The following is a 17,754-nucleotide window of genomic DNA, read 5'->3' as shown; positions in this document are numbered from 1 at the left end:
CCTCTCATCTTCTCTGCTTCAAAGAGAATAATCCTAGTTTCTCTACCCCCTCACACACCTGAAGTACCTCATCCCAGGTATAGTTTGAGTAAATCAGCTCTCATCTGACATTCTTGCTAAAGTGTGATGCCCAGAATTGGACACGAAATTCTCGATGAGCCCAAGGAAACCCTGGCCCAGAACAATGGCAGAATCATCATTTCCGATTGTGGAGCATGATCATCAAATAGGAGGGTTGACTGTAGCTGAACTCTACATCCTCACACTGCAGGAGAAAAGATCACACAACGCCCATGATAGGGGTCATTCAAGGGTAGCGTGGCCAACTGGGTAACATTGACATTCGTGGAGGGGGAGACTCTTGGCCTTGGATAGGTGGCCTCAGTGCAGGCGATCAGCAATGGTGAGATTGGTGTGCAGCAGAGAGAGGGTGAACATTTATTGAATGCTCCATGAATGCGTCTTGGAACAGCTTCAACTTTCTGAAGTTGTTTTCAGTAAGTGCCACTTGACATGCTGATAAATGACTGATGAAGCGAGCAACTGAAGTTTTCTCTCTTACACAGACCCAATGCTAGAGTGTTAGTATTAACCGAGTGCGGAGGCCATGGCTGCCTCACAGGATGACTTACATTCTGAGGAGCCGTGGTCACCAGAGTCAAGTGTTTCCTCCAACTGCACAGGTACCAGTGAGGCTTTAGGCAACTTTAGAACAGTTGGTACAAGGTGAGCATCATGGCACACGTGAGCAGGGGCAGGTGATGGAAGCAGAGTTTGTTGTGGAAGTTCCCACCGGAGGTCAGAGGATGGTTGCAGTTGTATTTACTTGGTTAGAGATGCAGATCATTGGGGGCTCTATGGAAAGCGGGTGCTTGTAGAGAAGCAACTGGAGATGTATGGATATCTGTCAACATTTCCTTAGCGCAAAAAATGGAGGCATCCATTCATGACATGAGCACTACAATGTGTCAGACATATGAGTGCATGAGTTCCTTCATTGACAGAGTGTCCACCCTCTTGGAGAATCATATGCAGCAGTCCGCAGAGAGGATACAGGAGCTGCAAACTGGTATGAGCAGGTTGTATGGTGCATTCCGTAGCATTGACCAGTCTCTTGCTGTGATGTCACATGGAGACATGGATGCCAAAGCAGGCTTTCTCACACACCTTAGAGGAGGTGAGAGTGACTGTACTTGACATCAAAGCAACATTTGGCTGAATGTGGCATCAAGGAGCCCTAATAAACTGAAGTCAATGGAAATCAGGGGAAAACTCTCCACTGGTTGGAGTCGTACGTAGCACAAAGGAAGATGGTTGTGGTTATTGGACGTCAATCATCTCAGTCCTGGGACATTGCTGCAGGAGTTCCTCAGGATAGTGACCTAGGCACAAACATCATCAGCTGCTTCATCAATGACCTTCCCTCCACCATAAGGTCAGAAATGGGGATGTTCGCTGATGATTGCACAATGTTCAGCACCATTCGTGACTCCTCAGATACTGAAGCCATCCATGTCCATATGCAGCAAGACCTGGACAATATCCAGGCTTGGGCTGACAAGTGGCAAGTAACATTCAAGCCACACAAGTGTCAGGCAATGACCATCTCCAACAAGAGAGAATCCAACCTTCACCCCTTGATGTTCAATGGCATTACCATCACTGAATCCTCCACTATCAACACCTTGGGAGTTACCATTGACCAGAAACTAAACTGGACTAGCCATATAAATACTGTGGCTACATGAGCAGGTCCGAGGCTGGAAATTCTGTGGAGAGTAACTCACCTCCTGACTCCCCAAAGCCTGTCCACCATCTACAATGCACGTCAGGAGTGTGATGTAATACTCTTCACCTGCCTGGAAGAGTGCAGCTCCAACACTCAAGAAGCTTGACACCATCCAGGACAAAGCAGCCTGCTTGTCACCCCTTCCACAAATATTCACTCCCTCCACCGCCAATGAACAGTGGCAGCAGTGCGTACCATCTACAAGATGCACTGCAGAAACTCACCAAGGCTCCTTAGGCAGCACCTTCCAAACCCATGACCCCTACCCTCTAGAAGGACAAGGGCAGCAGATACATGGGAACACTACCATCTGGAAGTTCCCCTCCAAGCCATTCATTGATGAAACATCTGAAGATGGTTGGATCGAGGACACTTTGCACTACCCAGTGCCTTCAGGTATTTCTTGATATCACGTGGAGTGAATCGAATTGGCAGAAGATTGGCATCTGTGACCCTGGGCACCTCCGGAGGAGGCCGAGATGGATCATCCACTTGGTACTTCTGGCTAAGATTGTAGCAAACACTTCAGCCTTATCTTTTAAACTGATGTGCTAGGCTGCTCCATCATTTGTGGAGTGTCCTATTCCAGTGAGTTGTTTAATTGTCCATCACCATTCACAACTGGATGTGATAGGACTGCGAAGCTTAGATCTGAACCGTTGATTGTGGGATCGCTTAGCCCTGTCTATCACTTACTGCTTATGCTGTTTGGCACCAAGTAGTCCTGTCTTATAGCTTCACCAGGTTGTCACCTCATTTTTAGGTTTGCCTGGTGCTGCTCCTGGCATGCCCTCCTGCACTCTTCATTGAACCACGGTTGATCCCCTGGTTTGATGCTAATGGTAGAGTGGGGGATATGCCGGGCCATGAGGTTATAGATTGTGTTCGAATACAATTCTGCTGCTGCTGATGGCCCACGGCGCCTCATGGATGCCCAGTCTTGAGTTGCTAGATCTGTTTGAAATCTATCCCATTTAGCATGGTGATCCAATACATGTACTTTAATGTGCATAAAATGGCTGTGGTTGCAAACTAGATTTTCCACATCCTTCATTCTGGGAAACTGTGGCCTCATCACTACGAGCTACCTGTGTGTGAGGCCTGAGATGCCATGTGGCCATGTGTGCTCACAGGGCACTTGATGCATCCTGATCACTTACTGCCAGGAGAAATGGATCTGATGTTGGACTCTGAACGAGGGGCCGCTATCTGTGAGCTGGCAGTCCAGATTAGATTCTTTCATTAGAGGATCTGCTGTGCTCAAGAGAAGCATTCTTGGGTCAGTGCACCCTGAGCTTCTCTGCCGTTCTGCTCAATGTGTCATGAATCCAATCTCTGGGTGGCTTTGACTGACCTCCATCTGGTCCTCATTGAAATCATCTGACCAAGTGGCGTGTTCTTCCCCGTGGTCCTCCTCCAGATGACCAAATTGTGCAGAGCACAGCAGACTACACCAATGCAGGAAACCCCTGAGGTGGGAGACTGCAGGGCATCCCCAGCTTGCTCAAAGCACTGGAACCCCATCATCAAGAGGCTGATGGGCCTGCTCAATGGTGGCCCTTGTGCTGACTTGGCAGTGGTTATACTTCTCCTGTACCTCACTTGTGGGGTTTCACATTGAGGTCAACAGACATCCCTTTCCCGGATACCCCTTGTCTGCCAGGAGCTATGCACAGAGACCATGTGGCGAAATGAGCAGCCAGGCAACCTGCCACTGCTTCAGGATGAATGAATCAGGATAGCTGCCAGGAAATCTTGCACACACATGAAGGAAGCACTTACGATGGTCGCTGGTGAGTTGAATGTTTATTGAGTGGAAACCCTTTCTTTTGATGAATGGTCTGGACCGAGACTGGGCCTTTAATAGCCACCAATAGGTGGCAGTAATCACACCCTATACCTGAGGGAATGAGCCATTGATGCAAACCCCACAGCTTTGCCTGACTGGCTGCATCTGTGTGGAATTCAAAAACGTTAAGTGCCCTCAGAAAAAGTACATGCAGCATCTGAGATTTGTAGCTGTGGGCTGCCAATTGCAAGATCCCAGAAAGATCAGCTGCTGACCCCTGAAATGAGCCTGAAGCTAGAAAGTCCAAGGTCCTGTCAGCTTGACAGCTACTGGCATAGGGTGTCCTCCTGAACCTTGTGGTATAAGTTTATCCTCCAGAAGTGCGCATAGCTCAGCCACCATTTGCTTAGATAGAAGCTGTCAGTGGCAGTGCTGCTTGGACATGCTCAGGAAACTCAATTCCACAGGTATTGTCTCTGGTCCCTCGACCAGAATTCGAGTGCACCAGGTGACTGCCTTTGTTGCTGGGGCCACTGCTTATCCCCCATTGCTCCAGCCCTCCCTGAATAAGGTGGCTCCCATAATAATGTTTCAATCTTAGGCACTTGGATCTCATTTCCCTTGTACTTTGATAAATGAGCCTTTCTCCGAGGCCAGCCCTTTTGGTCAGCACTCCCTGTCCTAAAGTTCTGCTTACACGATGGCAAGTCAGTGGCTGTCCATGAGCTCTTAGTTGCTGATTCCACCTTTTATAGAGAGGCTTTAATCCGTTTTATTGAAGGGGTCCCCACTGTGCAGCCACCTCACCTGCTTGGGCGAGGGGCTCACATAGTGCGGGGCCTGTGCACGTTTGGTAAAATTGCACTCCTGTCTTTAATGACCTCTGAAGTGCCTGGTTAATGACAGTAATAGTCTGCTCATTGCTACCTGCTGGGTGGCTATCCTCCCCGTGAAACTGTGTTCAGAAAATCGGACGGAATTGGCAATATAATGGGGGACTGGTATGCCACATTGCATCATATATTTGCAGGCTCGCCCATTCTCTAACCTACCTCTGTGGCAAAATCCAGCCCTTTGGTGTATTTTTCCACACTTTAGCTTTTAAGTGCCTTGGCCCTGATGAAATAGTTCCCCTTATATTCATTTCAATGTGTTGTAATATTGATGTTAAATCAGAAATCAAAGCTCCACAGGAGGATCAAAAACAATAATTATTGATCAACCAAGGCTTAGAAAGTGCATGGATGACATAATCAGTCCAACAGATGGGACAAGTAGGAAGAGTGGAATGTAGAGGTGCATGATAGATCTTCCCACATACTTCAGGGACATGGAGCTTATCGAACCAGTTCTTCACATGATATTGCCTGTTTTACTACTTTATTTATGCCATACAACACTTTGGTTTTGAACAACATTTCAAGCTTTTGCTGGCTTACAACAATGAAGTTTTGCAGCTTAAATTACCAATGCCATCACACCTCTAAGACACAAACATATCAGAAAAAGTCAAAGAAAAGTTAGTCCTGATCATTAGGGTTGTGGTATTTATTGAAGGGACAGGCTGGTGATGCTGAACCCATGCGAATAGCTATTGTAGACTCCAAAGGTGTAACGTAAAAGAAGATCCATCCAATGCCTTGTTTTGTTTCCTGTCTTCAGGCAAAAACAAAGTAGGGAACACTCATGTCGCAGAATCAAGTCATTGCCTTCAGTTAAGGATAAAGCAATATTTAGAATCTAATGCACGAATACATGTTGAGGATGGTATTTACTGGGATGAAGCTTAAAAGGGTTAAATAACTAAAGGTTTTTCTGGAATTACTGTTCCACAAAAATGGACTGTTTTTAGGCTTTCAAAGTAACTGGTTGCAAGTGGAGGATGACTAATACTGACAAGTATTTGCAGGCTAGGGAATGGGAGACCAGTTCCCAACCATCTATACCATTATTTATTATTCCTCCCTAGATATACTCATGTGGACTATTGTTATTTGTTGAAAAACCAATTTTTTTTAGTATTTATTATTTATTATTTTTCAATATAAAGCTTTGCTAGGTTGTAGTTTAATATCAGGTTTGCTAGACTACAGTTTTCTTTCTCCGCTATTAAAGTTAGTAAAGAGAAAGATGTCCAAATTTATTCATAGCTAGAATTGTCATTAGTTTTAAGGTCTTCATTATTATGCAGAAATAAGGAAAGCTTACAGAAAGGTTAAAAATTACAATAAGGGGTTATGAGGCATTGTCTGTGCCCACACATGTAAATGCAAAGCCCATAATTGGGCATATGGAAGATACAAGATTGGATGAATTTTGATGCACTTTGTTTTGGGGTCTAACTGAAGGGTCTTGGGCCACTCTCAGTGTAGAATCTCAAGCTGAGAGTGCAATGACAGAGGGTGGAGAATACGTGGAACAGAGTCACGGCCCTAACCAAGGACTAATGGGGTAATAAAACTACAATTGTTCCTTGCAAACTGCTGGTCAAATACTGCATGTATTAAGTCTTGCTTATGTTTAAATAAAAATCATACCTGTTATCAATTTGGAGTCAGCTTCGAACATTTGAACAACAGTCCAAAGGGCTGTACATAGATTTAAAGAATGTAAGAAATTAAGGACTTGAAATTATGATTCTATCATACAAATGCTAAATGTCTTCATGTGGAATCCCTTCCTCTGCTGATTTATGTAAAGAAGTGGTTTTAACCAAACCCTCCAAAATAGCAGAGAAAACAAGTTCATTCAATGTCTTATGCATCCCTGTACTGGTGTCCTCCTGCAATATTACAAAGCCTGAGATTAATGTCTACTTGTAGCAATTTTTTTATGCCCCTTTCTTGACCACATTTAAAAAGTGAAGCTTTTAAACTCCCCCAAAGGGTTACAAAATCCTATAATCTCTACTTGTCTCAAATAAAAATCTGGATGTTTTTTTTCCTTTCCTGAAATATATGTCGTAACTTTATTTCAACTACAAAAGTACAAGTTACACACGAAAAGCAAATAACATAAATTTGTGCATAAGCTCCTCACTGAAACATATTCGAGCAGACAGCTCGGATACAAAACTAACTCTTGCCCTGGTGACAGCTGTTGCCAATTTTCCTGCAGTAACAAATGGCATTAAAGAACCTGCAGTAGCAAATGGCACATGGATCACAGCAAGGCAGAGTATGGCCGAAACAGGATTCCAAGTGCCGCACACATCTCCTGGGTGAACGCTCTGATCTATCTATCTCCAAAGCATCGGATATTGCCTGCAATTAAATTTAATTTAAATTTAAAGATTAGGAAAGCTCAGCTACATACTATTTCTTAATGTGGCAGCATTGAAGCAATTTAAGAACAATTGCATTTAATAGCTAAACATAAACAATGTACAGACACACAAAGCATAGAAATATACAGGATTTGACTTGATCATTTTGGTGCATCTAGTCAGCCAATAATAAAGCACACAGTTCTCTAAGTTCTCATTAAATGACTGTCAAAATCCCTCTTAAAATTAGTGATGTTAATCAGCCTTGATAGTCTCCCTGGGCAGCTCTTCCAAACATTTATCACTCTCTGAAATAAAAACAGAAAATGCTGGAAAACTCAGCAGACCTGACAGCGTCCGTGGAGAGAGAAACAGAGTTAACGTTTTGAGACTACACAATTTTAACGAATTTTCTCAATACAAAATTGGGGAAAAATACATTTAATGCTGGGTTTTTAAAAACAATATCCATTCTCTCAAGTTTTATTTTGGAAGAGGCACCCAGGCAAAGGTGGTTTCTATGCTAAATGAAAGTGGTTTTCCCCAGTGGCTAAATAAATATCAGGAAATGCTGCGAATACTCAGCAAGTCAGGCAGCATTTAAGGAGAGAAACAGTTAATGTTTCAGGTCCTTGATGAAGAGTCGTGTGGTCTCAAAACATTAGCTCTGTTTCTCTCTCTACAGATGCTGTCAGACCTGCTGAGTCTTTCCAGCATTTTCTGTTTTTATTTCACATTTCCAGCATCCGCGGTACTTTGCTTTCATCACTCTCTATAGCTTGTTCTATAAAATATCTGTTCTGTTCACTCACTTCCCTGCTTCTGAGTGCTAACACTAACTATTTGTTCCAGAATTCACCTTGCCAATGTCTTTCTCTGTCTCTGTCTTCGTGTGGTGTCCTCATTGTTTGAGGGTTGCTAATCATCGCTTATGCCATGTTATCGCTATGGGGTGAGGCGAGGAGGCAGACCCCAAGAACTACCGGTACAGGGAATTGAACCTGTGCTGTTGCTGCTATTCTGCATCACACTTGAGCCATCTCATCAAATGGCCCCTTCATCATAACAGATTTCCAGCATCTGAAGTCTTATGCTTTTGGCCTAAATAATGTTGCCTATTTTATCCTTTTCTTCCTTATGGACCAATCTCCTATTCTGTACTGTATTAAAAAGTCTGCGGCTTCCACCACTTAGGAGGATAAGGGCAGCTGCCTCATGTGAACACCGTCACCTCCAGCTCCCCTATTCAAGTCACACACCATCTCGATTTGGACGTGTAACACTGTTCCTTCATCGTTGCTGAGTCAAAATCGTGGACCTGCATCCCTAACAGAACTGTTGGTGCACATTCACCACAAGGACTGCCGCGGTTCAAGAAGAAGGCTCACCACCAACTTCTCAAAGACAACAAGGGATCAGCAATAAAATGCCAGCCTTGCTAGTGATGCCCATATTCCAAAAATCAATTACATGTGAAATATCATCTTCATCCTAGCCTTGTAATCTGTCACAGATTTGGAAAATCTAAATTTGAAGTGTGCACTAATTTTTGCCTTTATTCCTTGCACCACTTCCTTGGTTACCTTTATAGATTCTGCACTGTATATTTAAAAGCACCCAGCTTCTGAATATCTGACTGCAGGACATTCAACCCTTACTTGCCTATCTTGTTGGTTACCACATGAATCACAGCCACTCCAGGTCCCTTGCCAGAATTTTGTCTGGAGACTGTTCCTCCTCAATGCTGACCTTGCTCAATCTCCTTTTATTGCCATTTATAAGTTTGATTAAAAAAAACAATTACATAGGATATATCAGCGTCATCCTTCAGAAGAATTGTTCTCTCATTTATCAGACACATTAAAATCAGCTGCCCCTTTACTAATATGAAGTGAGAGTCTGAAAATGTTCAGCTGTTCAGCTTGAAAGCTGCGCTGTTCTTCGTTTTGCTACACTTTTAACCAAGTCACACAGCTTTGAGAGAAATCGTTTTTATATTAAAGAAATTTAATATTTAAATATCACACTGTGTACCCTGTTGGGGAGACAAAGGGATAAAAAATAAACAAAAAAGAAAGACTTGCATTTATATAGTGCTTCCTATGACGACCTAATGTCTCAAAGCATTTAATGCTTTTTAAAGTATAGTCATTGAAAACCAGCAGCTATTTTGTACTCAGCGAATTCTCACAAACAACAAAGCGATATGACCCAAATAATCTGCTTTTGTGATGTTGATTCAGGATATTGGTCGGGATTTCAGGGATAACTTCTCTGCTGTTCTTCTAGATAGTGCGACGGGATTTTTTTACCTTTACCCAAGCAGGCAGGCAGAGCCTCAGAGTGAAATTTTCCGTGCCCGCTGGTGTTAGGCATGATCGGTGGCAGGAGCGCACAATGTGGCACGATCGGTTTCATGATGCCGTAAACCCAGTTTGCAATCGTCTGCTCAGCCCGCCGATGGCAGGCTGCTTTTCCCGCCATTGGACGTCAGGAACGTCATCATCATACATCTGCATATCATTATCAGGCCAGCCCACCGGAACCATTTCCCCCCCCCCCACACTGGATTGTCCTTCCACATCGGCGGGAAAGCACACCAACGTGTTTCACAACAGCACATAAACGACATGCACTTGGTGGCCTTCACTTTGAGGGGAACTCAGAGGTGAGTACACAGCAATGATGTACAGCGCTCGCTAGGGTTGCCTGGTGGATTTCAAGCTTGAGGGGCACTGGGGGAGTCGAGGTTAAGGGCGGCCCTGCCGTTGAGGCGACTGGTGAGGGGGGAGCCAAGGGCCTGCCGTTGAATATAGTGCACAAGCATTTGGGGTGGGCGAGGCCATGCATTCAGGACACCTGTAGAAAGTGACCATTCATTCCTCTGCAACTCAGACAGTTCAGGTGCAGCCAAATTGATATGATTGGAGTCGGGCTTCTAGGTTATTTGTCCGCTCAATCAATGCAGAGGCATCAAAGTGTCACCAAGTGCTCCAAAGTTTTTCACACCCCGCCGCCCCACTCTGGCACAGACTGCAAACTCATGAGCATTTTAGTGGACAGCAGGACAGTTGGACGACTGGGCACGTTATACAATCTCCTTGCTAAAGCTGGCCATGGAGCAGTCACTGCTGGAGGTGCTCACAGCCCCTTGCAATGCACAGCAAGCAGTCCTTTGAGCAAAGCTGCCACCAATCAGTCAGGTAGAGTGGGGGGGGAGATGGGTGGAGTTTCGGGCAGCCATGCAGCACGTTAATCTCTGGCAATCCAAGAGGTGGCCAGCACTCTCCGGGAAGCGTTAAGGGGCCTTCACACTTAACCAGGGCCGGTTCTTTTTACACCCATGCTAACTACTTGTCTCTCTCTTTCATCCTGCAGGAGTACAACATCAGGAGCATGAAGCCTGGTAAACTAGCTGTATGCCTCATGGCCTACAGAGTGCGAAGACAACGGAGGAGAGAGTGGCTGAGGTTCCTGGCTGTGCAGTGGCAAGAGCAGCAAGCTCAAGATGAAGGGGCAGCTGGAGTTCACACACACACTGCGCAAGAGCTACAGCGAGCTGTCACAGGCTGGCGCCTAGGGACACCCAGGGTCTATAGACGCCGCCTTTCATTCCTGCAGATGACTGAGAACCAGTGTCACTAGAGACTGCACATGTCTAGGGAACTAGTCAGTCACATCTGCCAGCTACTGCAGGATTTGGCGCCACGGGGACCTGGAGGGCAACCAGTGACTGTGAAAGTGATCACAGCGTTCAATTGCTGTGCCAGTGGCTCCTTTCAGGGCTCCACAGGTGACCTCTGTGGGATATCACAAGCCTCCACCCACAAATGCATCCATGAGGTCACGGATGCCATTGTCGCGAGGGCGCACAACTTTGTGCATTTCGCCCGGGACCGGGTCTGCCAGTAGGCAAGAGCGATTGGATTCGCCCAGATCTCAGGTTTCCCACAGGTGCAGGGTGCGATCGACTGCACTCACATGGTGCTCAGATCCCCATCGCAACACATGGTGAGCTACGTCAACCGCAAGGGTTTCCATTCGCTGAACGTGCAACTGGTGTGCGACCACCACAAACACATCCTGCAAGTCTGCGCAGTTTCCAGTGTGCACAACGCCTACATTCTCAGTTGGTCACAGATCTCCGGAACCTTCCAGGGTCCACAGAGGCTGCAGGATGGCTCCTTGGGGACAAGTGCCACCCACAGAGGCCATGGCTGATGACACCCGTGTGGCGGCCTCAGGCTGCAGCAGAGTGGCGGTATAACGAGGCTCATGCTGCAACTCACAACTTGGTGGAGCAGACAATCGGGATGATGAAGATGAGGCTCCGGTGCCTGGACTGGTCTGGTGGAGCCCTGCAATACAGCCCACAGAGGGTGTCACACATCGTCGTTGTCTGCTGCGCCCATTACAACCTGGCACTGCAACGGGGTGAGGAGCTGACTGAGGAGGAGATGGAGGAGCTGGAGGTCTACTCCAATGAGGAGGACGTCAATGGGGATGAGAGCAAGGAGGCCCTCGGAGGCAACGATGATGGGGATGAGGCCCTCACACTGGCCACACGAGGTAGGTGTGTTCGGGAGGCCCTAATAGCTGCCAGATTTGAGGAGGATGATGACTACCTGCAGTGAGGTGACCCCATTGATCCTTACAGTGCATCTGTGAATGTTTGACTCCAGTCTGGCTTATGGCAGCACCAATACCCTCTGTGATAATGCTGCTGTCGTGGAAACACAGTGAGGCCCTAATAGTCGCTCAATTGCAGGAGGGTGGTTATGACATGCAGTGAGGACACTCCATAAATCTTCACATAGCCTCTGAAAATGTCTGACTCCTGGCTGAGGGCAGCTCGCTTGCAATCTGTGATCAGGGTCATATCATAGAGACGCACCATGAAATTTTAGAAGCATCTGATCCTTTGTCCGCCTTCAGCACCTGACCCTTCAGGAGCACAGCCTCAGTGATCACGCTGCAGAGATGGGGGCCAGCCCCACCTTAAAGGTGCTGAGAGCACACAGAGAGAACGAGAGAACTCTGTGGCACCTGCCCACTACATTCTGGTAGCAATGACAAGCACTGACGAGGTGCAGGCATCAGTAATGTTTCCAGGGAGTGTGAGGCCGGACCATTACTGTGGTCTGAAGGCTGACAGAGCACAGGGAAGAGGCCCTGGACTGAGACACCTGCCTTTATCTTGTGCAGAAAAGTTTCACATTAGAATGACATGAACACTCCTCATCAGAACAAGGAGCCATAGGCAGGGAGACATTGTTAGGAGTTTACTGACAATAGTGAACATTAGGTTAGGAGAATGGGCAAAGAAGTGGCAGATGGAATACAACGTGGGGAAGTGTGAGGTCATGCACTTTGGTAGGAAGAATAGAGGCATAGACTATTTTCTAAATGGGGAGAGAATTCAGAAGTCTGGAGTGAAAAGGGACTTGGGAGTCCTAGTCCAGGATTCTCTTACGGTTAACTTGCAGGTTGAGTCGGTAGTTAGGAAGGCAAATGCAATGTTGGCATTTATTTCGAGAGGGCTAGAATATAAAAGCAGGGATGTGCTGCTGAGGCTTTATAAGGCTCTCGTCAGACCACATTTAGAATATTGTGAGCAATTTTGGGCCCCGTATCTCAGGAAGGATGTGCTGGCCCTGGAGAGGGTCCAGAGGAGGTTCACAAGAATGATCCCAGGAATAAAAGGCTTAACATATGAGGAACATTTGAGGACTCTGGGTCTATACTCGATGGAGTTTAGAAGGATGAGGGGGGATCTGATTGAAACTTACAGAATACTGAAAGGCCTGGATAGAGTGGACGTGGGGAAGATATTTCCATTAGTAGGAGAGACTAGGACCCGAGGGCACAGCCTCAGAGTAAAGGGAAGACCTTTTAGAACAGAGATGAGGAGAAACTTCTTTAGCCATAGAGTGGTGAATCTATGGAATTCATTGCCACAGAAGGCTGTGGAGGCCAGGTCATTGAGTGTATTTAAGACCGAGATAGATAGGTTCTTGATTGGTAAGGGGATCAAAGGTTACGGGGAGAAGGCGGGAGAATGGGGTTGAGAAACTTATCAGCCATGATTGAATGGCGGAGCAGACTCGATGGGCCGAATGGCCTAATTTCTGCTCCTATGTCTTATGGTCTTATGTACAAGTGATTAACAACCCAGGCTATACAACTAATTCTCCATGACTGTCCTAACCCTGCCGCTATGTCTTGGTGCTCCCTGGACATCCACAACGGAGGTGGAGGCAGCCTGCAGACTGCGACGCCCTGTCTGTGTTGACCTCGGTGGGCATCCTCTGGAGGGCTGAGACTTGGAGGGCCCCGGCCTGCTTTTTGGGTCCTGCTGTGTGGCAGTGGCACCCTCTTCGGCCTGTGAAGCTGGAGCTGCTGAGGTCACAGAAAGAGCGGAATCGGATGGGCCGGACACTCCCGGAGTCATCTGGATGGATGGGCCCGGAGTGTGGACCTGCTGATGCTCCTCCCTATGGGTGCCCAAGGGCCCCTGGCTGACTCCATGAGCGGAACGAGTAGCTGAAGTGAGATCGAGCTGCCCAGCACCCCTCTTGCGTACACACTGTTGGAGGTCAACTATGGTGTCAGCAATGGAGTTGAGCCCGTGCAGCAGTGCAGGAGTGACGTCCTGAACCAAGGTCTCCATGGCGGCCGCCATCCTACCATGTTGACCTTGGTGTGTTGGCATGTCAACGCTATCACCTCAGAGTGAAGGCGGACGGACTCCTCCATCATGCCTTACAATCTGAGGAGTGCAGTGGACATCCCTTCCTGATGTTCCCAAGCTTACCTTTGCAGCTCCAGCAACTGTGACATGACGGAGTCCAGAGGTTCGTCATCTGACTTGGACTCAGCGAATTTCTGGCCTCCAGCAGTTCTCTGAATGCCGGATGGCAGGGAGGCCCCTGCTGCTGCCTGTTGTGGATCAGAAAGTGCTCACCAGATTATGATCTCGAGGCTACTCTAAAGCTAGGTCCCACCGAGGTGTGTGCCTTTGTGCTGGTGAAGGGTGAGGGTGGGCGCTGTGTCGGGACTTCAGGGAGGGTACCTTCAGATTCCTCTTTGGAGGTTTATTCGGAGATTGATTGGAGGCCCTGGGTCATGGACTCTGTCAGCTGTTTGGCAGATGTGCCTGTGAAAGCAAGGGGAGACAATTAGTGCAAGGCAGTGGCCTGTGAAAGAGGACATATCACTCATGGCATGGTTGTCTGATGGATGGTGCACTGCTGGATCCTCACTTGGTAAAGAGGGCGAACCTCACCATCAGCACAGGACCGGTCCAGATTCTCGCCGGTCAGCTGGATGGTTCTGTTTTCAAAGTCCGTGAGGCATTCTGCCACTGGTCAGCGACCTCTCCCTCTTGTTGTGTGCCAGCTTGCCCTGCATGAATAAAGATGGAGACAGTGTAAGCAGGGCGCCTGCCAGGCCAGATGATAAGTATGCCGGCCTGTGTAGGTGGAGAGTGGTCCCATGGACGGGAAGAGGACAATGAAGGTGAGTGTAAGAGAGTGAATGGTGATGTCCCTTGAACTGGCAGTGAGTGAGGGCCCTGTGGATGTGTGATGGGTTTGTGAGTGTGAGAGTTGAGAGTGATGAAAAGAGTGACTTACCCGGTGGAACGGAGGAGATCATTCATCGTTTTGCGCATTGGGTGGCTGTCCTTCTCTGAAGGGCATTGGGGCTGACCACCGCTGCCACCACCTCCCAAGCTGGGTTAGTGCTGTTGCTGACCATCCTGTGGACAGAGCTGGGGTAGAGGACATCCCGGCGGGCCTGCATGGCATCAAAAGGCGCTCGAGGGAGGTGTCGCTGAACCGGGGGGCTGTAGCCTTCTTCAGTTTCAGGGCCATGTCTTCCATGCAGCAGAGGTGGTCTGGAAGCACTGAAATCTGTGTTTGCAGCTGGACTTTAAACATGGTGCCAGGTGTGATGCAGCAGCAGGGTGATGGCAGACAGGTGAATGAGTTCCTGCCCGCCATGGAAATGGCGTATGTCCCGGGAGCACATAAATAATGTGGCAGGTTTGGGAATGATGCGGCGTGAAAACCTGCCATCTCGTGAAACATCACGTTACCACACTTCATGCAAACCTGGGGCAATTCCACCCTCAGTTTAAGATCTCATCTCTCCCTCAGTACTGAGCTGGGGTCTCAGCTCTTGATTTTTGTGTCCAAGCCCCTGATTGGGACTTGAACCCAGAACCTGGTAGCTCACGGGTGAGAATGCTGCCAACTGAGCCTTGGCTGACAAGTCAGTTCAATAAAAGAATTTCACACCTTGCTCTTACACATAAGCCGTTTGCATGAAATTTTAGGAACAATATATTATGAGAACTCTAAACTTAACTGTAATAAAAATGGAACCACTTTATTACACAGCAATGGTCATCCTATTTTGCTTTGTTGCTGTATGAAAATTGCAGTTACCTCGGGGTCCAGTATGATGTGCTCTGACATACGATCCTCCTTACCTACATCCACGGCTCCTTCCAATGCAGGCCCGGCCAATGGACCTGGAGTACAGAATCACAACGTTAAAATCATTTAGAAACTGACCCACGTTGTCTATGAAGGTCAGATTAGGAAACACGAAGCTTTGATTTAATCTTAATCTTACTAGAAATGAAGACCCTTGGAAATCTTTTTTTCTCTCTGCTTGAACGGACATGTTATAAGCTTAAAATAACGCGAACCAAAAAAAAAATTATGTTTTATACCATCAACATCTTCCCAACAGAATGTTGAGTGGGGGCGATCAAGGAGGACAGGTGGGAAAGCACAAAACAGGACTCGGAAGGAAGCAAGAGAAGAACAACAGAGACAGAATGAGCAAAAAGCTGAAAACATTCAGAAGAGCGGGAACAAAGCAGTCGATGTAGGGGGAGAGACTAATATCCTGCTCTGAGCAACATAGGAGGTCCACCAATTGGTAAATTAAGGGTTAGTTGGTACATTTGAAGTTAATATAGTATAAAATAATAGATTTAATGTGAAAATCAGAATGTAAACTTAGAAATCCGAGGTCAGTTATATATTGCTGGAACATAATTCTGCAACTGTCTAGCTACCCGCAAGCAGTTAGAAGGTCTGAGTTTATAAGCACACAAAGTTACATTTTCATTTCCTCCAGTTTAAAACAAACGTTTTTAATGTAATTCAAAATATTTTTGTGGAATCGGTACTGCGCTCCACCGAAACCACGAACCTATTTGTTCTGGGCTCCTTACAGTACAAGAAATTCCATTCTGACACCCAGTTGTGGATTAAGGGGCGGATATTTGCTCGTGAAGAGCCTGGCTCCAAGACTAAGCGGAGTCAAGTGCGGAGTTAGACAGAAATTGTTGAAACACACACCTGCGGCAGACAGTCGGGCCTTGACCCTGTTCAGAAGAGCGAGGTCGGTGTATGGAGCCACATCCCGCACCCAGATAGAGTCCAGCTCATTCTTTGCAGCCCTGGTGGAACCAGAGGTGAGAACAACCTGAGCCATCTGCAGACTCCAGTAGAACAGCAACAGAGCGTTAAACATGATACCTAGGAGGTAAACGCAGAACATTTAGTTGGAAGAAATATTCAAGTTCTGGCCATAAGTATTGATAAACGATGCACTGCATAATAAAGATGATTTATCTTTCATAACTATATAACGCATTTGCTCAGATTCAATTTAAGGATCCATTTAGAATAAATAAGCTTCAGTTACCAAGAGTCTCGGTAAGAAATGAAAGCAAACTTTTTGTTCCCCCACTGCTTGTTGAGAAGTGTTCGTGTCTTTGGGTGCTGTTGTGCACAGAGCCCGGGTTTATAGCTACTGGATGCACTTCAGCGTCACAGTGACGTTAGCACTAAAGGAGGAGTGGGATTTGTATTTACTTCGCTCAAGGTTTCTTTAACATTCAATAACTCGGATTATTCATGACAGCCTTGAATCAGTGCTAGCTCTCTGCCCCCGAGTCAGAAGGCTGCAGGTTCAAACTCCACTCCAGAGACTTGAGCACAAAATCCAGGTTGACACTCCAGTACAAAACTGAGGGAGAGCGACACAGTCGGAGGCACCCTCTCTCCAATGAAACCTTAAACCAAAGCCCCGTCTACACTTTCAGATACTGTAAAAGGACCAGTGGCACTATTGGATGAGCTTGGCAGCACTCCCTGGTGTCCAGACTGATATTGACCCTTCAATCAACATCACTAAAACAGATTACCTGGTCATTAATTTTGATATAGAAAAATGCGAGGTTGTGCATTTTGGTAGGAAGAAAAGGCCAGTCTTGTTCTCTGTTTGACTGCAGTTCAGCATTCCATTTGGCTTGTTAATCTTTGCCAAACACCATCAGTGCCTATCAATACTTCTGGGTCTTTTTCAATTTCATCCTCTGGTATTTTGGGACCATTCGGGAATTATTTATGACACTCATTTCCTATTCCATGTATAATATAAACAAAGCTCATTTTAGAGTCATAGAGTTATACAGCACAGAAACAGACCTTTTGGCCTATCATGTCCATGTTGGCCATCAAGCACCTATCTATTCGAATCCCATACAGCCCGTAGCCCTGTATGCTATGGCGTTTCAAGTGCTCATGTAAATACTTCTTAATATGTTTGTTTAGTATTAGTTTGTGTTGTGTTGCATCTTTGACGCCTTCGTGGTAGGAATTAATTGATGGGTCTGTCATGATGGTTTAGGAACTATTAGTGGCGAGATACATGTTTTGAAGGGATGAGCTGGAATAGAAATTATAATTTTGGCATAAAATAATGAATTCTAGGTTTGAATTTGAATTGTTTTAACTTTAATTAATAAGCATGCATTCCTATAGGAAGAACTTAGATCCAAAGAAGTGATTGGATTTGGGAGCAGGTAACCAGGTTAAAAGGCCTGAA

At 46.4% G+C, this 17,754-nt stretch overlaps 1 protein-coding gene across 1 annotated transcript; it reads right to left on the bottom strand.

Moving 5' to 3' along the window:
- Positions 1-4,968: 4,968 nt before the first annotated feature.
- LOC144681423 (agouti-related protein-like) lies at positions 4,969-15,592 on the bottom strand. Its single transcript, XM_078543015.1, is given in 3 exon segments — positions 4,969-6,841; positions 15,294-15,379; positions 15,544-15,592. Coding segments are annotated over 3 exon segments (324 nt in total). The 3' UTR covers positions 4,969-6,652.
- Between the last annotated feature and the right edge of the window lie 2,162 nt (positions 15,593-17,754).

The sequence above is a fragment of the Cetorhinus maximus genome, chromosome 6 (genome assembly GCF_964194155.1).
Source record: "Cetorhinus maximus chromosome 6, sCetMax3.hap1.1, whole genome shotgun sequence".
Classification (NCBI taxonomy): Eukaryota; Metazoa; Chordata; class Chondrichthyes; order Lamniformes; family Cetorhinidae; genus Cetorhinus; species Cetorhinus maximus.
Note: the sequence above shows the minus strand (reverse complement) of the source record. Positions and strands in the feature narration are given on the sequence as shown.